At 45.7% G+C, this 22,139-nt stretch overlaps 1 protein-coding gene across 1 annotated transcript in view; it reads left to right on the top strand.

Annotated features, from left to right (window-relative positions):
* eIF3c (eukaryotic translation initiation factor 3 subunit c) overlaps positions 1–22,139 on the top strand; it is a 29,442-nt gene that overhangs the window by 5,685 nt on the left and 1,618 nt on the right. Inside the window, exons 7-18 of the mRNA XM_089574372.1 lie at positions 341–444; positions 1,786–1,892; positions 3,628–3,760; positions 5,290–5,552; positions 5,885–6,059; positions 7,868–8,026; positions 8,596–9,042; positions 9,900–10,025; positions 12,926–13,079; positions 13,693–13,776; positions 16,781–17,094; positions 19,657–19,819. Coding sequence (XP_089430498.1) covers positions 341–444; positions 1,786–1,892; positions 3,628–3,760; positions 5,290–5,552; positions 5,885–6,059; positions 7,868–8,026; positions 8,596–9,042; positions 9,900–10,025; positions 12,926–13,079; positions 13,693–13,776; positions 16,781–17,094; positions 19,657–19,819 — 2,229 coding nt within the window. The remainder of the gene's footprint in view (positions 1–340; positions 445–1,785; positions 1,893–3,627; positions 3,761–5,289; positions 5,553–5,884; positions 6,060–7,867; positions 8,027–8,595; positions 9,043–9,899; positions 10,026–12,925; positions 13,080–13,692; positions 13,777–16,780; positions 17,095–19,656; positions 19,820–22,139) is intronic.

Below are 22,139 nucleotides of genomic sequence, written 5' to 3'. Positions count from 1 at the left end.
TGCTTTGAAAGTTTGCGGTTGATGTGCGCTGATGAGTTTTCACTGGCTTAGCAACTCCGAGTTGCTTTTGGGTAAAAAAAATTGAAGCCTATGTAGAGGTCTGCAAGTGTGTTGTGTGTTGAAAACTTGTGATAGCCTTTTGCCATTGCTGTTTGCTAGTTGGTCTTACTTGTGTTGCTTCACTGTGGTGATACATTATGAATCTTAAGTCTTGAGCTTATGGTGCCGCTAGGATTGACTCCTGGATTTTTTCAATTGACTGCGTCATGCTGGCACTGTTTTTACAGTGAAAAGAAATGTCTCTCGGTTGTCTCAAAAGTGGGCTCCTCTTTCTGTTCAGATTCTGATATTGATGATGACATGGCCTTCAAGAAGAAGCCAGCTTCGAAGGTTGAGAAGGAGGACGCCAAGTCCAAGTTCATGAAGGGCGGCTCTGATGACGAGGTGAGGCAGTACACTTGTGGTTACCTTGCGTTTGATGCCAAGCAGAATGCTGTGGAAGTGTTTGCTTTTTTATTGCTTTTTCTGAGGGTATGCTTTTGTTAGTCGTTGAGTACTATGCCTTGAGTACTATGTCTTGCATGGGTACCTGCTTGAGTGCTAGCCATTCATTGAGAGCGAGCATGCTTTTGCAAGGCCTAGCGAAAATGTTGACGAGTGCAACATTATGTTTGCTGTAATGTTTGTTCACATTGCTGTCCTCTTCTTTGCCTTGTTTGGCTTCGGAAACTCTTAGTTAAAAATTCTTAGCTTTGAGTCATTGCAGTCATAAATAAAGTAAACCTGATAATTTTATTTTTATTTATTTATTTACAGAAGACTGCTGGCTTTATTGCAAAGCCTTAAGCAGGAGTGGGTGTAAAATACACTTTGACAAAAAGAAAAACCTCCTTGAGGCACACGCAACTCAGCACACAATACCGAAAAAAAAGAACGATGAAAAGAAACAACATTACACAATATTAGACGAATCTCGCGTCAAAATGAGCCCTGGGGGAAAGAAAAAAAAAAGGAAATGTTGAATGCTGCAAAATTGTTACAAATTCCTAAGCGACGCCGTAAACGACTCCACAGTAGAAGCCTCTACAATATTCGCTTTGAGGACATTCCATTCCCGCACAGTACGGGGGAAGAAAGAATTCTTGTATGTTTCAGTGTGGCATGAGTATTCCTTCACTTTTAAAGAATGGTAGGATCGTGTCGAACGACCCGGGACGAGCTCAATGTACTTGCTGCTGTTAATTCCTAATTTGTTGTGAACAATCATGAACATATATTTAAGCCTCTCGCGGTATCTCCTGAGCTGCAAAGACTCCAAATTTGCTTTCTCAAGTAGCATGGTAGGGGACGTCTGCCAGCTGTATGACTTACAAATAAATCGCACTGACTTTCTTTGAATACTTTCGAGTGTTTTAATGTTTTCTTTTGTATAAGGGTCCCACACAACAGAGGCGTATTCTAAAACAGGTCGGATAAAAGTTTTGTAAGCTAGTAACCTAATTTCCGGCGTGGAAATTAGGTTACTAGTGGGATGCAGGTGGGATGTCATGGTGAAGGTCCATGTTAGTTGAGCTTTTCTATTGAGCGAGCTGGGTAAAAAGGCAAGCTCATGTGCTTCACAATGGAAGACCAATTAGATGAATACAAATGATTACATGTCAGATGAATGCATGACAGCTCTTCATGCTGTGTGCAGTGGATAGTTCATATCTGAGAGTTTATTGAGAATCTGGAGAACCTGTGATCTAATTGCATTGTTGATCATCCTTTTTTCTTCTTTATCAGTCTGATGATGATTCCATGGACTGGGGCTCATCTGATGAAAGCGAAAGCTCGTCGTCAAGTGATGACGAGAAGTATGGCGGAAATCTGGCCAACAAATTCTTGAAAAAGTAAGTGCACATAAGACTGTGTTTGCTCACTGTGTTGCATGATTTGCTAAATGCCATGCAGGCTGGGAAAAAAACACGAACAGGACTTGCGCAAGCCTCTCACGTTTGAAAGGTTAACTTTTTGCGGAACAGCCCTTTTTTTTTTTTGTCGGTCACAGCAGAATTGTGGAAGCACAGTAACTAGTCCAAGCTGAAGTTCTGACTGTATGCTCTGCTTGGCCTTTGAAACTTGAGGTTTAAAGCCTGTGAAGCTTCATTAATTAAAACTCTGTTGTATTAGAAGGCATCTGGCATAACGGCATTTTTGTGGACTAGTAACTCTCGTACATTTGCTTATTTCCTATGAGCAGTAGAACCTAGTTTCGCTTTAATTTCATTGTCTAAGTTTTGTTCTTGTATGTGCTTCTTTACCAACCTTCGTTTGCCTATTGCACTAGCAGCCCTCTGGGTGGGATACATATGGCCTAGATGGCAATGTACATAATGAAACAGTAGCTGTAACAAAGGAATTTAGCTACGCTTTTAACTTTGTTACACAATGAGATTAACCATGAAGGCAAATTAAGTTAGTATGCAGCCGGACCTCGATATAACAAACATGGATACAGTTGAACCTCGTGATAACGAATTTGGAGGGGCCTGGCGATTGGTTCGTTATAGCCGTAGCTTTGCTATAGCCGGTGTTGACCGCGCTACCAAGGGGAATCGTCATTCTTTCGTTATATCCATTATTTCGTTATAAACCGGTTCGTTATAATGAGGTTCGACTGTATTACGTAATATTGGCTATATCGAAGTGTTGCTAAATAAACACATGCACTTCTTACTTTATGTACCGAACGCAGTGTGCCATGAAATGGATATATCGAACGGCAGAGTGCCAAGCTGTGCCTGTGCAGATGGCAGGTGGTAGGCTTTGCCTCATGGCTGACTGGTCTTGGTGTGGCAGATGTTCAAGCCACGGTTCATGCTTTTTCTTGTATTTGCCGTCATAGGAGATATAGTGGTGAGAACAGCTGGTAGCCAGGCGGTCAGCACCCGTTCGTACCTCTCTGGGGCGCTGTCGACAGGTGCAAGAGGTGCACCCGTCAGTAGTGCCTGAACTAGCGACACAGTCGTTTCCAGCAGCTTTCCTTTGTTTACGTTGACTGTAATGGAGTGGAGGTGGCAAAAAAAGTGACAGTGCTGTAATGTGAGGAAGCCACCCTAGTCGGCAGTTGACCTGCTGACGCCGCGTACTGTGGTTCTGTGCAACAAAGCCTACCTGTCGTTTGCCGTTCAGTTTCTTGCGGTCTCCGCCGCCAGCTTTGAAATGGTGCTAAAACTGGAAAACGTCTCTCCCAGTTGCCGTTCTTTCTTTGACTAAATTCGGCTTCTACAGTGTCAGTGTTTGACGAAATTTTATATCACGAATTTCGGCTATATCGAACTATTTTTAAATTTTTTAACAGTTCGTTGAAATGAGGTGTCGCTGTGTATATGTGTGAAATCAAAGTGTAACGTGGTTCTAAATTGAGAATCCCAAGTCATTCTGGTGATTCTTTTTCTTTTCTGTGTTTCACGTGTTTGTAATTTCGAAGTTTTACTGTTACGAAAGGTAAAGCACGAGTGCTTTTGCACTGCTGCCAGTCTAAGTGTCTTGGAAGCCTTTGCAAAGCTGAGAGTGGACTTTTTCTTCGGCTTTTTATTGCACGTGACAGAGTAACGGAACCGGATTTTTGACTGTGCGTTGCAGCCGAGCTGGTGGCGAGAAGGATGAGCAGAAGGAGCAGCGGCGCCGTGAAAAGAAGCGTGAGCAGAAAGACAAACGGCGGGAGGAAGATGAAGAAGGCTGGGAGGAAGTCAAGGGCGGCGTGCCCCTCATCATGGTCAGTGCTGTGTCACTCGCTGGTGACTTCAGATCTCGTGTCCACATTGCTTGGCGTGGGAAGCATTGGCTGTTGAATTTCTCAGAGAGAACCGATTACAACCTAGGGTACAGTGCCACATGTTCCTTGTTTTACAGTGTAAACTCATTCTTAAGGGGGTACCCTGGTCTTGAAAAGAAAATTTTATTAATTTAGTCATAGTTATGAAATTTTCAGGGCACATGCATTTTTGTGCACTGATTCTAGATATGTCATTTAATTTCATGTAAAACAATTCCTTGAGCACTTATGCACTTTTTATGCAAGTATTTTGCGGAGAGTTGTGAAGAAAATTTGCTGCAGGAAACTCGCTGAAATGTATGCCACTGGGTTCTCTTGACACCAAGGAATGCAATAAGGGTAAAATTATCATCCTGGCTCTCATAGAAATTGAGTAATAGGGTACTGAAGCTGCAACTTCAGACACAGGAATACACATTTTACTTCTCATTTCTGAAGCGACAACTTCAAAACACTATAACTGAAGTTCTATGATAGGCAGGAAGACAATTTCACCCTTATTGTATTCCTTGATCTCAAGAGAACCCAACGGCATACATTTCAGCGAGTTTCCTGCAGCAAATTTTCTCCAAAACTCTCCGCAAAATACTAGCATAAAAAGTGCATAAGTGCTCAAGGAATTGTTTTACATGAAATTAAATGACATATTTAGAATCAGCACACAAAAATACATATGCCCTGAAGATTTCGTAACTGTGACTTCATTAATAAAAAATTTTTTTTCAAGACCAGTGTCCCCCCTTAACTGGGTAACTTGCAACAGTTCCTGTATAGGGTTATAGGGTTTTGAAGTTGTTGCTTCTGAAATGAGAAGAAAAATGTGTATTCCTGTTTCTGAAGTGTCAGCTTCAGTACCCCATAACTCAAGTTCTAAGATAGCCAGGATGATAATTTTACCCTTATTGCATTCCTGGGTGTCAGGAGAACCCAGTGGCATACATTTCAGCAAGTTTCGTGCAATAAATTTTTTTCAAAGCTCTTCTCAAAATACACACATAAAAATTACATAAGTGCTCAAAGAATTGTTTTACATGAAATTAAATGGCATATTTAGAATCGGTACACAAATATACATTATCCCTGAAGATTTCTTAACTGTGACTCCATTAATAAAATTTTCTTTTCAAGACCAGGCTCCCCCCTTAATGACGTGATGTGCACAGCCTTCGTAGCGGCAACTGTGTGCATCAAAACTTTCTGAAGGGCTGATCGTGGAAGAGTGCAAGAAATGCAGACAGCATTTACTCGGAACGGAATGTGCAAAAGAAGTCATTAGATGGTGTGGGAGAGCGAAGCTACATAGTCTGTTCACCTCACTCGCAGGATATGGCAAACCCTCTCTTAGTTTCAAGTTTTTAAAATTTTATTTTAAGCATTTTTTTTCCCCACGGACCATTTTTTGCTGGCAGTCGTTTAGTCATCTGCAGTGCCTTTGAAAAATCTGACCACTTGCTAATCTGTGCGTGCAGGAGAAACCCAAGATGTTTGCCAAGGATGCTGAGATCAACCACCAGGTCGTGCTGAAGAAGCTGAATGAAATCATGGCTGCCCGTGGCAAGAAGGGCACTGACCGGTCAGAGCAGATTGAGCTGCTCTGTGAGTTGCTAACCATCTCGCAAAGCCACAACTTGGGGCCAGGCTTTGAGCTGAAGATTGCCTTTGCTGTTGTGTCAGCCATCTTCGACTACAACCCAAACATCGCAACTTGCATGAAGCTTGAGATGTGGCACAAGTGAGTATGACAACACGCGTGGTGCTGCGAATACATTGTCCATGCTTCCTTTTACCCTATTCGGACAGGCTAGTTTATCACTCTCTGCGAATGCATTTCACCTTGCGAGGTGTAGCACACATGGAGCGGTGAAGCATCATTCTGCGTTTGTTAACCTGGCACTGCTTTTTATATGAAATATGAAGGACTGTCTGCTTCTCATTATTCGCAGCGATCACATAGGATAGCTACTTTTTTCATGAGCATTATGAGAGCGCTTAATGTGAAGCAAATGACAGAAATGTTGAGGCCGGCGCCAGCTCGTTCATGTCAGGCTTATTTGTCATTCCCAGATGCCTAGAGTTCATCAACAAGTGTCTCGACATCCTGATTGAGAACAGCAACATATCGGTGGGCGAGCATGTCGCCGAGGAATCCGAGTCTCTGGTGACGCCCCCGTACCGAGTCAAAGGGTGCATCCTCACCGTCATTGAACGCATGGATGAGGAGTTCACCAAGATCCTCCAGGTGAGCCAAACCTTGTGTCAGGCACTGCATTTATCCGCGTTTGTGAGCACCAAGACTGTGATGGAGGTTGAGGTGTTACGCTCGGTAAAATTCAAGTTACTATTTGAGTGATGACACTCGCAAAAGAATGTTTGAGCACTTGTGCACTTTTTATGCAAGTATTTTGCGGAGAGTTTTGAAGAAAATTTGCTGCAGGAAACTTGCTGAAATGTATGCCATTGGGTTCCCTTGACACCAAGGAATACAATAAGGGTAAAATTATCATCCTGGCTCTCATAGAACTTGAGTAATAGGGTACTGAAGCTGCCACTTCATAAACAGGAATACACACTTTCCTTCTCATTTCTGAAGTGACAACTTCAAAACTCTATAACTTAAGTTCTATGATAGGCAGGAAGACAATTTCACCCTTATTGTATTCCTTGGTGTCAAGAGAACCCAATGGCATGCATTTCAGCCAGTTTCCCGCAGCAAATTTTCTCCAAAACTCTCCGCAAAATACTAGCATAAAAAGTGCATAAGTGCGCAAGGAATTGTTTTACATGAAATTAAATGACATTTTAGAATCGGCACACAAAAATACATATTCCCTGAAGATTTCGTAACTGTGACTTTGTGATCTCCAAGGATAGTTTGACCGCTTAGTTCGTGACAGCCTGCGATGATGCCGGCTATGGGCTGCGCATCAGCCAGCCAAGTGAGCCTACCTGTGTGTTGTTTAGGGCGCTGATTGGCACCGCCGTTGTGCTAATCGCTCTCTTCCAGCTTCCATTCGCTTTGATCTTCTATTATTTTATTGCGCCAAAACTGCACGCTCATCACATGTCGTTACCTCTTTGCACGGTGAAGTTTCCTCACACACGATGGAGCCACTTGCTAAAGGGCTCCACTGCTACCGCGACGCACTTTAGTGCGACGCTTTAGGGCCATGGGTTTCTAATACCCCTGTCACACGGGCAAGTTTAGTGACACTTTAACGAAGTGCACTTCTCCAGAACAAGTGAAGTGACACTTTCGGGGCGTGCTGCTACACGGAAAAATAAAGTGTCATTCGGAATTGATGGTGGTGACGATAGCTTTTCAAGTAAGGCACAAAAAATATTACTTTTCGCGCTTCAAAGCTTTAATGTACAGTTAATGTACAGTAGATTGCAAACTGCAATCACTTTTTTATGATTATCAAGGAGCTTTGTGCAATATTGTGACTGTTGCACCGTCACACCGAAACGGTTGCGGATGGTTGCTACCATGGTTGCTACGGTCGCCATGCTAGCCGCCATAGCCATACCGCTGCAGCTGCCTAAAAAATTATTGCAGCTGAAAACAAGAATGTCGGAATATGTGCAGTATATTATTTAATGGCAATGCAAATAAGTTTACATGAACAAGAGGGCAAAAAAAAAATTAGCTGCGTTCAATAAAACGCCATTTTTATTACCGACGTTGTATTCTAATTTCGAAACGCTGCTACCGAGGCTATACACTTCGCCCCTCGGGAAAAGTGAAGTGAGTTCCCCAAACTCACTTCTTGCCGAGTGCGTTCAGCAGCGAGTGTCATTAAAGTTCATCGTGTGACACGATGCGAATGACACTACAGGCGAGTGTCACTCGTTGAAAATGACACTAAACTTGCTCGTCTGACAGGGGTATAAGACCCGTGTCCCCCTTAACATTTTAGAGCTACTTTGAAACCTAGCCCTCGGGCAGTGGTAAGCATGCAAATGTGTCTTGGTGTTCAACTTGCTGTGGCGTTGTCTTGTGCTGTAGCTTTTCTTGTACTGATTTTTGCATTTCTGTATGCCTGTCAGGGTTGCGATGCTCATTCACCGGAGTATGTGGAGCGCCTGAAGGATGAGAAGAACGTGTGCAACATCATAGAGCGGCTTCAGGGCTACTTGGAGGCCCGTGGTTCCGCATCAGAAATTTGCCACGTCTACCTGCGCCGCATTGAACACCTCTATTACAAGGTGGGAAGAGAATGCTGGGTTTTGGAGTTTTTTTTTTTATATACGTAAAATACGTCTGGTACATTATTGCCAGTTCTCCCCAGGGAGTTATTCTTTTGAATGTATGCAGTGTAGGAATGTGCTACATCATTGTACAAATGCATCCATAAAGTTTATTTTTTGTTAAACGTCTAGAAGGAACCTGAACCTGACTGGAATTGCTGCCAAGTAGCTTTTCCTTCAGGTCCTGAAGTAAAATCTACTTGGCAGTAATTCCATTTTTTTCTTCACATTACTGAGGCAATGCAGCTATTGCAAAAATGGGGCATAATATGTTGAACTGGACAGATCAGGACCGTATTTATACCATTCCTTAAAGAGGAGGGAAAATTGCAGATTTTTAAATATCTTGTTTCTTGTTCATTGTGAGTACTTTCGTTCCATAGTGTCAGTTTTCCAAACTTCGAAGAAGACCACGTGTTGCCCACTGCTTTGCATAGAGTGCCATTCTCATTTCTGTCTGTGGCATAACTGATACGTTCACGCGTGAAATGCACTGAGGCAGCACCCCTGTCTGATCTCGCTCGCAGTTCGACCCAACAGTTCTGGCTCTGCGCAACAAGGCCAAAGGTGGTGACACAGCTGTTGAAAAGGAGGACGCGGGGACTGAGAAGGCGGCCCCTGAGGCTGACAAGTCTCCCGTCGCACCAGCTGGTGAAGGGGCACCGGCCTCCAGTGAGGCACCAGCCTCCAGTGAGGCACCAGCCTCCACTGAGGCCTCGGGCGACCAGCCGGCCGCTGTGCCCGAGGGCGAGGAGAAGCCGCAGCCTGCCCAGAAGCCCATAAACAGCCTTGAGCAGATGGAGCTGCTGTGCAAGTACATCTACGCCAAGGACAGCACGGACCGCATCCGGACGCAGGCCATCCTCTGCCACATCTACCACCACGCACTGCACGACAACTGGTACCAGGCGCGCGACCTCATGCTCATGTCACACCTCCAGGAGAGCATCCAGCATGCTGATGTGCCCACGCAGGTATGGTGTGCCTTGTGCTCTGGCGTCTCTGCAGAGTGATGCTGAGGTGTGGCTCAACCTGCAGCTTTTATTCAAACCTTGGGCCACGTTTGCCTTTCCCCTCTCTCTGTATCTGTCTATCTTTTGACCATGTTTGTAACTTCTTTTTGCAATTAATTCTGCCTGGCCGTTAGTCAGCCCCAGCTTCGATTGCTTGTTTAGCTGTCAGTCAAGCTGTCACATGCTGCAACTACCAATCGGAGAAGGGCAAAAGAGTGAGTTGGGCAAAGAGTCTTCACTGAATACAGTCCCTCAGACCATTGGGGGATTCCGTTATCAGTGAAGACTGGATCAGAAGGCTGGTGTAATCTTTTATGAAAGTACATAAAGAAAACCAGGGACTGCTGGTATTTTTGTCTCCAACTTCCCTCCTCAATCAAGCAAAGATGTGGCAGCAATAGCTGTCTTTTTCTTTGCAGTCTATTTCAATTCGTTGCATTGCTTTTACACTAAGTTTGTCGTTCTTGCATGCATGAGGCTGTGGAATGTGTGCCTAGTGCGAATGGTTTGTATCCTAGAATGTTTCAGAATAATTAAATTCCACTTTGTGTAGGCTTTCACAAAATAGCCATATCTACATATGCCTGAAGTTGTCCCAACTTTGCACCCCACAGGATCTGATCAAACTGAAATTCGGAGTTTTCTCAACAGCCATAAGTTCACCTGTGCTGTGGTTTAGCATCTTTTCTGCGCTGTGTGCCTGAAGCTTTGAGCAGACCCTTCACATGCCCCTGTTCCAGAGGCTGCTTGGCTCGTGCTTGGCTGTGTGTTAAAAGACTGCTCACACTGGCATTCTGTTCTCTCCTTCTTTGTCCCAGATCATGTACAATCGAGCGCTGGTTCAGCTTGGTCTGTGTGCCTTCCGTCACGGCAACATCCGTGATGCTCACAATGCCTTGCTGGACATCCAAAGTGGCGGGCGTGCCAAGGAGATGCTGGCCCAGGCAAGTTTTGCACTTGCATTTCTTCCTTTTTATTTTTGTAACTTCGATTTTAGAAAGTCAATTGACCAATATATTTATTTGCCAGATGGCTATGTAATGATGACAGTAAGTGCACCCGGACTTAAATTTATAAAGGAATGATTGCTCATCAGCATCCACCCAAACACAGCCTTGCGGCTACGAAGGGAAGCTACACAGCTGTATAGATTTCCTTTGTACCTGTATGGCTGCGCTTGGGCTCATGCTAATGAGTAATCACACCCTTATTACAAGTTTACTGAATGCTGGTAGATTCCCCTAAAGCTCATTGATACAGCTTAAGTCTGCTGTGAAGCTCAGCCCTCATTCAGGACCGCCGTGCAGAATTTCTTCTCGTCGAAGTAGTAGTCCTAAACGAGAAGCTACTGTAAAAACCGGAATATAAGTCGAACTTTTTTCAAAAAACCATGGCAAAAAGTCAACCTCCGTCTTATATACCGGTCATTGCCGAAAAAACTGCGGAAGTCTTGCAACAATGGGTGGCTGAAGTCAACAGTCTCCATCACCATCGCCTCACGTGTTTGTCAGCACCTTATCATGGAGAGTCGAAAGGAGCAAGAGTAAGTGCATGTGTACACATGTACGTATCTCGTTTGTTTCGCCGCTGAGTGCTGTTAAGGTGCTGACAAGCATTCGGGTCGATGGTCGCGAGATAGTGTTAAAAAAATTGGCCTGGTGTATATGAGCAGCATCTAGATAATGCTTCCACCATTGCTAGGAGATTGTTTATTTGCTGTTATGTGTGCTTTAGTTAAGTTAGGCACCTGTAACACTATGGTTTATTGCATTACAAAAGTAGGTGCTTTATACAGCACATGGTTGGGAAGATTGAGAAAACTGCTGAAAAGAAAATAGAATAAAGATGTTGGGTGAAGAGCTAGTTCGCTGCCATCTTGATGAGAAGAGTAGTGAGATATGCGCAAGTCTTGAATTTTGTTGCGATTCCATTGGCTTGCTTGAATATGCCTTCCTTATCTGACATTTGGTGTTCACATGAATTGGTGTTACCATAGACGCTGTCTTTAGCTGTTGTTGAATTGCCATGATTTAGTCCGTTGTGGCATCTGGCCTGCGCATCTTGTATTGTTCTGCTAGGTGTGAATGCTTCCATCAAGCAAACTGCAACTTTAGTGATATCAGCGATATATGCTGGCAGCCATTGTTTGCATGAGAAGTCCTGTGGCTTGGTGTTGGTAGTTTACTGAGGGTAATCTGTAACGATTTTTGTTCGTGGTTTGGTCGACTTTCTCACTAACGGGTTGGCACAGGTAGTGCCATATAATAGTCTCGAATGTTTTTGTTGAGGCATTCAAATGCACTGGTCTGTAAGGCTGCCTGTTAGTACAACCTGTATAACTTGGCATTGCCAGCTCTAGTAGAATGTTAATACAGTGGAACCTCGATTATACGACGTTCAGGGGACCGCGCGAAACCGTCGGATTGCGAAACCGTCGTATAATCCGGGTGTCGTTAATCGAAAATCAAGTGTGGTATTTTTTAACGTCTGAACTTCATCATCATCTTTTTTTTTTTTTTTCCGGAACACAAATGCAGCACATTTTTGCCGGCAGAGGGCTAGTCTTCAACAAACAAGATAAAATGGCCGTTGAGGCTGCCGTGAGCAGCGGTCATGGAGGTCCATGGAAGCGGGGCAGCGGCTCGCGTGGTTTTCTGGATAGGTGGAAAGATTAAGGCGCACCGGTTATCGACTGGCTAAAGTGTGCCTACCGTATTTACTCGATTCTAAGCACCCCCTTTTTTTCACGATCGCGATGCCCAAAGTGAGAGGGGGTGCTTAGATTCGAAAAATCTAAACTGACCCCCCCCCCCCCCCCCGGGGGCCCTCTTTTCGCGACGAAATCTTGATGAAACGGGTGCGAGAAAAAACATTTTATTTAGGAAACATTCAAAAGAAAAATAGCTGCAGACAGTTCTGTGCCGCCATCTGCCTTGTAGTGTCGAACGGGAACGGAACGCAGCAACACAAAAAGCGCCGTGGACGCCGCTGTCCTCGCGTGGGCGAGCGCTGCCTGGCCCGCTTATCTGTTTTTTCAGCAGCAGTTGTTGCTATGCGCGTCTTATCTTTTCTCTTTATCTTTCCTCTGATCTTTTAACTCTCCTCTATCTGCACTTGGCAGCGGTGGTGGCTTGGCTCGAGCCAGTAGGCAGGCCTGTGCAATTTCCTTTTCGTCCTTCTCTCAGTCACAACAACAACGCGCAGGCCGCGCCTCCTCGGGACTCCGACTGCACAGGCTCGACGAAAAAGAGAGCAAGTGCACTTGGCGGCCTTGGCAACGCTCTCTTCCGCGCAAAAAAGGGGGTGCTTAGATTCGCATGCAAAGTTTTTTTCAGAATTTTTTTTCCGAAAATGGGGGGTGCTTAGATTCGGGGGGGTGCTTAGAATCACGAAAATACGGTACATCCCGGCCTGCGTTTGCTGACGACCTTTTTTGACGGACGGTACGAGCCAGACGTCGTACAAAGCGGGGTCCTTCTAAAATTTGCGTCGTATAACCGAGGTTTTTAATGCATTGTCTCTAGGGGGGTTTTGCCGGGACTGCACAAATTCGTCGTAAAATGCGGGTCGTCGCATGACCGGGGGATGTATAATCGAGGTTCCACTGTATAACTTATAATTGTTTTGTTAACCACAGGTCTCAATTTAAAGAATTTACGTAAACCTGTAATTTATGGTACAAGTAGTAAGGGACAGTATAAGACCCTCAGTAAACGAACAGCGCATGAACATGGTTGAACCATACTCCAGTTCTCTGGGCTTTGGCCTGATGAGCTGCCCCTTGTGTGGCACTGTGATGGTGCGTCTTTCATCTGAGGTAACGCTGTTGCTGTTGTGGTTGCAGGGTCTCTTGCCGCAGCGCAAGGAGGAGCGCACCAATGAGCAGGAGAAGATTGAGAAGCGGCGCCAGATGCCCTTCCACAAGCACATCAACCTGGAGCTGCTGGAGTGCGTCTACCTGGTGTCTGCCATGCTGCTCGAGATCCCCCAGATGGCAGGTGGGTCCACTTAGACGTGTACTAGTTGGGCCAGCCGTGTAGGTACTATAAGAACGCGGTGACAAAACAGCCCGTTGGCACGGTACATACCACAGGGCGCTGACTAGTACCTAATAAGTTGTTATTTAGTGGCTGTATAGCTAATACTAGTTGTTGATTAGTTGCCTGTGTTGTGTCTTCTTTTTGTGTCCACTGTCAACATGTTGCTGTCCCATCTTTGTTGTCGACCGTGCGAATCCTTCATGCTTTTGTTTGCACGATGCTTGGGTGACAGCTTTGAATTGATAGTTCAGTATGCCCTTGTCGATTTCTGTTCTGAAGCAAATGGCACTGTAATGAAGATACCTCTCTTGTCTGAGGTGTGTTGTTATTGTATTAGTGGATACTTATGTATTTTTCCTTGTTCTGTAGGGTTGTACAAAGCCATTCGACACCTTATTTTTGATTCTTTACTGTTCACTTTGAAAGTTTGTGAGAAATTTGATCTGTAAGTTTATTTGCAACTTTTTGGGCACCGTGCAAAGTCGTAAAACCAGGTTGTCATGGAAGGAAGAAATTGTTCTCTAGTTTGCTTTTGAAGGGCACTGACTGTATTGCTTTCTTTTCGTGGCAGCACATGAGCTGGATGGCCGGAAAAGGATGATCAGCAAGTCCTTCCACTACCAACTGCGCAACACTGAACGTCAGCCTCTTGTTGGTGAGTTGCCGCACTGATGGAATATGTACTGCATGTGCCTTGCACAGTGGCATAAGGAAAAAAAAAACAGACCTCGGAAGCTGACCTAATCTTAGTGCTTTTGTGAGTGCTCATCTGTTCTTTGTAAATGTAACATTTATTGTACTTGAATGGCTAATACAGTGAAACCTCATTATAACGAACAGTTAAAAAATCTGAAAATAGTTCGCTATATCAATAATTTGTAATATAAAATTTCGTACAAAATACATGCAAGAGCAGCAAAATTCAATCAGAGAAGACACAGCAACTCTGAGGGTGCTTACTTGGGTCACGTCCATTTATTTAGGCGCAAAGAACTGCGTTATCGCGGCCTGCTTTTTTGTGTTGATCGCGTTTCATATCATGCCCTGTTCCACAGTTTGCAAACACTCAACAAGGGCAAACCCACTGCCCTCAATAGCACTGCAGTGGCGGCGCAGTAAGTCCAAGGCACCAAGCGCTTCTTGTGAACTCGGAATGTTCTCATCGTCTGTGGGGTCAGCCTGAGCTTCGTCTGCGGGATGTTCAGAGACTTCCGCAGCGATTTCGACATCCATCAGTACAGCCATGGTCGCTGCGATATCGTCGCCACTTACAAAGTCTTCAATAGTCATTGTTGCGGGCATGTCACCAACAAGACGCGAAAAATCGTTCCAGGCCTCGTCGAGCTCGCGGAGCTCTGCTTCTGCTTCGTCGGGATCGTCACCCTCGTCACTTGATGCACGGGCCTCCGCCGGAACACAACCTGCGTGCCGAAAGCAGTTGGCAATCGTTTCGCCTTTCACGTTGTCCCATGCCGCTTTGAGCATCTGGATTGCTCCCAGCAAGTCGATCTTTAAGTCCTGCTTCATATGAAGCCTCACGAGAAGAGTGCCAATCAGTCTCCTCTTGTAAACTGCCTTGAAGGCCCTGGTGACGTCTTGATCTAAAGGCCGCAGCTTGGCCGTAGAGTTAGGCGGAAGAAAGCGGACTTCAATATTATTGAGTGCGAGATCTGTGTTGTGTGCGGTACAGTTATCAACGAGGACGCACACTTTGCGACCCTCGCGCTCAAGCTCGCAGTCCCAAGCTTGCAGCCACTTCGCGAAAAGTTCACGCGTCATCCAACATTTCTTGTTGGAAGCATACTCTACGGGGAGTGTGTGGCACCCTTTCATGCATCGCGGGGTTTTAAATCTCCCGATGACGAAGGGTCGCAGCTTCACAGTGCCGTCCATGTTGGCGGCAAGCAAAACAATGATCCGGGCCTTTCCTTGCTTCCCGCCATGGCACGGCTCTCCACGCGCGTCAAGGGTATGCCTGGGTAGCATTTGCCAAAATAGGCCCGTTTCGTCCGCATTAAAGATGTCCTTGGGCTGATATTTTGCAAGGATTTGTGGCCAATCCTCTTCCAACCACTTTTGGATGCTCTCGCAGTTAACCGTCTCACTTTCGCCAGAGATCGTTTTGCCTACGATGTCATAGCGTGCATTGAACCTTTGCAGCCATCCGGAGCTGGCGACGAAGTTTTCGGCATTAAGGATACAGGCAAAGTCTTTTGCTTTTTGTTGAAGCATCGGTCCCGAAACCGGTATGTTTCGAGCTCTGATATCCAAAAACCATTTGTAGAGCGCCTTCTCTGCGTCGCTGAACGCAGGGGGCCGAAGACGCTGTGCACTTGTCCGTGTGGTCTTTTGTGCTTGTGCCTTGATGGCATCTTTCTTCTTCAAAATTGTACTCAAAGTGCTCCTTGGGATGCCAAATAAGTCCGCAAGAACGCACTTCTTTTCGCCGTTCTCCACACGCTGAATAATCTCGAGCTTGGTCTTTAACGTCAGCGCTGCTCTTTTTTTCGCGTTCACCGCCATCACAGCACTACGCACGCCCGCGCACCACACTCGACACGACCACCGACACAGCCTCCACAAAACGCCATGACGACCGCGCACGGCTAACACTAGAATGCAAAAGATGCAAAAGGACAAAAGCAACATTCCATCACGCCGCTGCTGAAGTGGCGCTGTCAGCGATTGTGAGATGCGAACGATTTCTTTGGCTGTCAACTCTCACTGCCGACGTGGCATCTGTGGTGCTGTCGGCGTCTGCGAGGTAGTCCGGAACGGTTGCTGCGCCGCATAACACACTTGTAGTGCAACGAAGCCTGCCTCCTGAGGTAGTGCTTGGCGTCGCGAAGTTCGTTATATCCGTTTTATGCCGAACCGCGTTCGCTATAGGAAGTTAAAAATACATGTGTTTGATAAAAATATTTCGGAAGAGTTCGATATATTCAATAATTCGTTATATTCGTGTTCGTTATGTCGAGGTTTGACTGTAAAACAAAGTTTAGTGTGTTGACACCAGATGCCTTGCTAGCGAAAAAGCTGTCCTGTCTGCGGTTGAGGCTTCCTCCTGCCAGCTGCCACCTGCCACAGTTGGTAGGTGGTGAAGTGGAGAGAGGGAAGATGAGGGTGACAGGCAACGCGATGCAGATGGCAAAGTGGAATAGAGGGTATCCCTCCTGCAGCAGCCTAGTGGAAAGGAGGCAAACCACTATTAAGTGGTTTGTTAAGTGTAAGACAGTTAAAGTGTAAGACGGCAAAAAAAAAAGTAGTAATTGATTGTGGAGAAACACCTGTATTTATATCCATGTGGTTTTGTGTCTGGTGACATTGTATGGTCTCATCACGCTACGCCTAAGGTGACGATAGAGGTAGTGATAACTGGGTTTTATTATAGTCTTGCTATGCAATCAAAGAATACGTTTGTGTGTGAGCTAAGTGTCAATCTGTTGTTATGCCAACACAAAAATAAAGTCGCCACTTGTGCACACGTTGCATCAGGGCATTGGGACCCCTAGCACTGTTTGGAGAGGGAAGGACTGAGCTGGTAAAAGAGAACAAGGCGATGGTTCAATGAGATGGTTCAGTGCAACAGGCGCATTGCGTTCAGTCTTGAAATGAAAAAGGCGCTGATGTCTACACTGTGCCGACTGCTCGTTGCCCAGGACCCCCCGAGAGCATGCGAGAGCACGTTGTGGCAGCCTCCAAGGCGATGCGGGTGGGCAACTGGCGTGCCTGCTTCAACTTCATCATCAACACCAAGATGAATGCCAAAGTGTGGGACCTGTTCCACCAGGCGGACACGGTGCGCGCCATGATCGCCCAGAAGATCAAGGAGGAGTCCCTGCGCACATACCTGTTCACCTACAGCAGCGTCTACGACTCGCTCTCCATCGAGACCCTGGCTGACATGTTCGAGCTCAACAAGTCTGTCGTCCACTCCATCATCAGCAAGATGATCATTGGCGAAGAGCTCATGGTGGGTGGTGAACCTCAGCTTTAATGTTGTGGACTTGCATGCTGTAGTGCTGTACAATAGCTGAGGACAAGTGTAGACCGGTTGGGATGGAGCGAGAGTGATCGAGTTGAAGCACGAGGCTTGAAATCTGCGTGGGTTTCAGCATTTGTTGTGCACTACCTAGCTACTGATCACCTTTCGTGGCCTAGTGATGATTAATCTCAATGGTATACTAACTTTCTGGCGAGCTGCAAAATGTTTGTGTCATCGTAATGCATTACACCTTGGTTTGCACCTCTGTTGTGAAGATCTTTGCGATGTCACCTCTGCTTGTGGCTATATACAGAGTGGCCAGCTCGCTCTTCCCAATGAATTCCAGTAATTGTCTCTCGCCCATATGATTGGTGAATGCGGTAGGAATGATAAGATCTCATTTCTTTGCAGGGCACTAACCATCTTGAGCTGTAAACATAGCCGTTGTAGGTTACCTCATCACAATCACCACCATCAGCCTAGTAACATCCACTACAGGACAAAAACCTCTCCCAACAATCGACATTCATACTGCTTCCCAGGAGTCATTTGCAGTGCTGTGAAGGCTACGATGATAGCAATCAAAACAGTGTGTATTACAAAACGATGTTCCGTGCCTTGTCTGGGGGCTTATGAATGGCGGTGCACCACTTTGCATCAAGCCTTTGCAGTGCTGATGCAGACTCTCTCATCTTTTTACCAGTGAATGAAACATTCACTGTACTTTCAAAACACCATCCTGAACCATCTTTTCAACAGCTGTGATGCTTGTTTCAAAAATAGTTGTCCCAGCACTGCTGAAATATTTCAGGGACTATTTGTCACCTTTCTTGACCCTGATTGGATGAAAGAGCCCTCCCTATCACAGTGCTGCAAACAACTTTACTGTGTGCTAGAGAATCTTCCAATATCTTAACTTAACTGTAACACTGTGGTTTCTATTTTTTACATTACCTGCTCCCCAAGCCCTGAGTTGGCGCAGTCCCACTTCAGGGGGGGAGCCTGGTCTTAAAAAAAAAGAAATTTTATTAATGGAGTCACAGTTAAGAAATCTTCAGGGATTATGTATTTTTGTGTGCCGATTCTAAATATGTCATTTAATTTCATGTAAAACAATTCCTTGAGCACGTATATAATTTTTATGCATGTATTTTGGGAAGAGCTTTGAAAAAAATTTATTGCACGAAACTGGCTGAAATGTATGCCATTGGGTTCTCTTGACACCAATGCAATAAGGGTAAAATTGTCTTCCTACCTATCATAGAACTTAAGTTACAGGGTTTTGAAGTTGTCGCTTCTGAAATGAGAAGAAAAATGTGTATTCCTGTTTCTGAAGTGGCAGCTTCAGTGAAGCTGCCACTTCAGAAACAGGAATCTGCCACTTCAGAAACAGGAATACACATTTTTCTTCTCATTTCAGAAGCGACAACTTCAAAACCCTATAACTTAAGTTCTATGATAGGTAGGAAGACAATTTAAACAGGAATCTGCCACTTCAGAAACAGGAATACACATTTTTCTTCTCATTTCAGAAGCGACAACTTCAAAACCCTATAACTTAAGTTCTATGATAGATAGGAAGACAATTTAAACAGGAATCTGCCACTTCAGAAACAGGAATACACATTTTTCTTCTCATTTCAGAAGCAACAACTTCAAAACCCTATAACTTAAGTTCTATGATAGGCAGGAAGACAATTTTACCCTTATTGCATTCCTTGGTGTCAAGAGAACCCAATGGCATACCTTTCAGCAAGTTTCGTGCAATAAATTTTTTTCAAAGCTCTTCCCAAAATACATGCATAAAAATTACACAAGTGCTCAAGGAATTGTTTTACATGAAATTAAATGACATATTTAGAATCTGCACACAAAAATACATATTCCCTGAAGATTTCTTAACTGTGACTCCATTAATAAAATTTTCTTTCCCAAGACCAGGCTCCCCCCTTCATCTGCCTCATGATGCACTCACCAAATTGCACAGAAGCTTCTTGCTGTGATGTTGCAGACACACCTGGGTTTGATGTCTTGTAACAGAAGACCTACCGGTACCTACCTACCGGTATCCTACCGGTACTCACCTATGGGGCAGAAACGTGGAGGCTAACAAAAAGGGTTCAGCTTAAGTTAAGAACAACGCAGCGAGCTATGGAAAGGAAAATGATAGGTGTAACGTTAAGGGATCGGAAGAGGGCGGAGTGGGTGAGGGAACAAACGCGGGTTGAAATCAAGAGGAAGAAATGGGCTTGGGCAGGGCATGTAATGCGAAGGCAAGATAACCGCTGGTCCTTAAGGGTAACGGAGTGGCTTCCAGGAGAAAGCAAACGTAGCAGGGGACGGCAGAAAGTTAGGTGGGCGGATGAGATTAAGAAGTTTGCGGGGATACAGTGGCGGCAACTGGCGAAGGACAGGGTTAGTTGGAGAGAGACAGGGGAGAGGCCTTTGCCCTGCAGTGGGTGTAGTCAGGCTGATGATGATGATGATGAACAGAAGACGGCACTTATGCCGCCACTCACTGGTGTGCTGACCCCATCTCTGCACGTGCAGGCGTCCCTGGACGAGCCCAACCTGATGGTGGTGCTGCACAAGACGGAGCCGTCGCGCATCCAAGCCCTGGCCCTGCAGCTCTGCGACAAGGTGACCAACCTGGTCGACTACAACGACCGCCTGCTCGAGATCAAGCTGGGGTCCTTCTTCGGCCGGGGCGCAGGTACGGGATGCTCCCGTTTGGTTCAGCGGGGGCTGCAGTGTGGGCGCGATGAGCCTTCTGGTTGCCACTTGCACAGCTTTCTTTCACGTGTTGCCACTGAGTGAGGCTGCACTTGGCGTTTAGCGTAGTCATGGATTGTACAGCCTAGGATTGATTTAGGGTCAAAGGAACTAATTGTAGTGGCCTGAGTCACGTGTGTCATAAAGCAGCTGCTGCTTTTTGGCTGGAAACTTTGGCTTTGCACTATGTCGCTTTATGTTGGCTCGCAGAGGCAGCGGGAACAGGAAGCTTGAAAGATTAATTCTTGTTAATTGTTGTTAGTTGTTAAAGCTTGTTAATTCTTGTTAATTGTGGTTAGTTAAAACTTGTTAATTGTTGATAATTTGAACTGCCGGTGCTTGTTAATTGTTGGTTGTTAATTCTTGTTAATTGTTGTTAGTTATTAAAACTCGTTAATTGTTAGTTGTTAAAGCTTGTTAATTGTTGATAATTTCAACTGCCGGTGCTTTCCTGACCAATCCCCCATGCATGTCTGTGGTGTCGTACGCTTGCTAACTATGATGTTATGGGCCCTGCACCGGTTAATTCGAACAGGCTGCCTAAGGGAGGCCGTGTCCAGGTATGACAGGCGTGGCAAGAAATCCTTCAGCTAGCCCTACTCGGACCTGAATTCCATGCTGCAGAGTTGCTCGCACACCTCTTGACGTGTTTAACGGCAGGTGTGATGAATGGACGGCTCAGTCTCCAAGAACAGTCAGTCTAGTAGTTTCGGAACTTTGCAGCAGCTTGCATCAGCCAGGCAACCGAGCTCAGCTAGGCGCTGTTTTTGGGCACTGACTGGTGTGTCACCAGTCTTTTATCCCCATTTTTTTTCACTCCGTTTTGACTCTGCCGAGTGTTTCCTTCTGTGCGGTCCTTCCGTTGTACCAGTGTGCCGAAACTGTGCGCTTGTAACATGCCGTTTTGCTGTTTGTGCGGTGCAGCCTTCTCACATGCAGCGCTGCTGCTTGTGAGGGGTGTGACATATTGGCGGCGGAGCTCCATTGCTACCGTGTCGCACGGTGAAGGTTGCCGGAATCTCTTACCACTTTGGAGCAGTTCTGCTTTGATCCTCCCAACAGTAGTATGCACTGAATAAAGCATTAATAGGAATGTGAAAAATAGTCATTGTCGCGCCGTTTTCATTTCAAAAGCCAGCACACACTTTTTCACCAAATATGCAAGTGGTTCTTGTTGGTTTTTTTTGCGGTCACTCAGTAATGCGAATTTTCAGATAATTCCAACATTTTGAAGCGGCGGCTTCAGTGCGCCAGGTTTCAAGCCGCTGCGTGGCTGCGCCTCAGCCGTGTTGGTGCTGGAGAGCGTAGCCATTGTAATGGCAACTGCCGCAGCTGGGATGGGGCCTCGCCTTGCCTGGCACTTGGTGGGGTTAGCGTGGCTGCGGCGGCCGTGTCGGTACCGGCGCTCCACCAGCTGCGCACGCGCAATAGAGCGGAGGGGAGGCGAGGCGGTTGTATAAAAGAGGCGTTTGGCAGTGCTGCCCCGGCTAGAGATGGGCGAATCAGCTCGGCTGAAGGAAGCCAGAGACTGCCGTTCAAATGAAACCATGCGGCGGCGACCAGGGACGAAGATGAAGGAACGCCCAACGATACGCAGCGGCGAAAGACTGACTTTCCAAATCGACTCAGCGAGTTCCACTCGGCCAGCTTTAGCTATCCAGTAGCTATCCTTAACCAGCTGTAGCCATCCTTAACCAGAGCTAAACTGCAGTCAATTTTTTTTCTGACCCTTGAAGTTCGAATTAACGAGCTTTTACTGTACAGACGTTTGTCTTGAATGGATTTAGTTTTTGTGTTCCTGGGTTTCGTGTATGCATTCTGTGCACTTCAACTAAAAAGCCTGTTTGTATGATGGCCTTTAAAAAGTTTTCGTAATGAATGCTGTGTGCTTCGATGTGTTCTAGGGTAACAATCTGTTCTAGGTAACAATCTGTGGTTTTTGGGTGCCTGCCTAGGGACAGGTTCGGATTATAGAGTTTCCAAGTCCTGTGCTCAACACAACTCCATTAGGCACCTGCGAGCGTCTATCACTGTGTTACTAGTGCCACATGAATTACAGGGAGGTGGAATAAAAGTAAACTTTTGTGGAATGTGGCTTGTGTTGAGAGGCCTGAAGCGTGGTCAAGAGGCCTGGCCTAAAGCCTTGGTATTTTTTTTCTTTGAGTTAGGAAAAGCTGTTTTGCCATCCTTTTCCTCATTGATAGTATCCGACATTAGAATTGTCAAACCGTATTAAGGAGGTTGTGGTTGTAGTGGTGGTT

Source organism: Amblyomma mixtum, chromosome 2 (genome assembly GCF_055824585.1).
Source record: "Amblyomma mixtum isolate Tamu chromosome 2, ASM5582458v1, whole genome shotgun sequence".
In the NCBI taxonomy this organism is placed as follows: domain Eukaryota; kingdom Metazoa; phylum Arthropoda; class Arachnida; order Ixodida; family Ixodidae; genus Amblyomma; species Amblyomma mixtum.
Note: the sequence above shows the minus strand (reverse complement) of the source record. Positions and strands in the feature narration are given on the sequence as shown.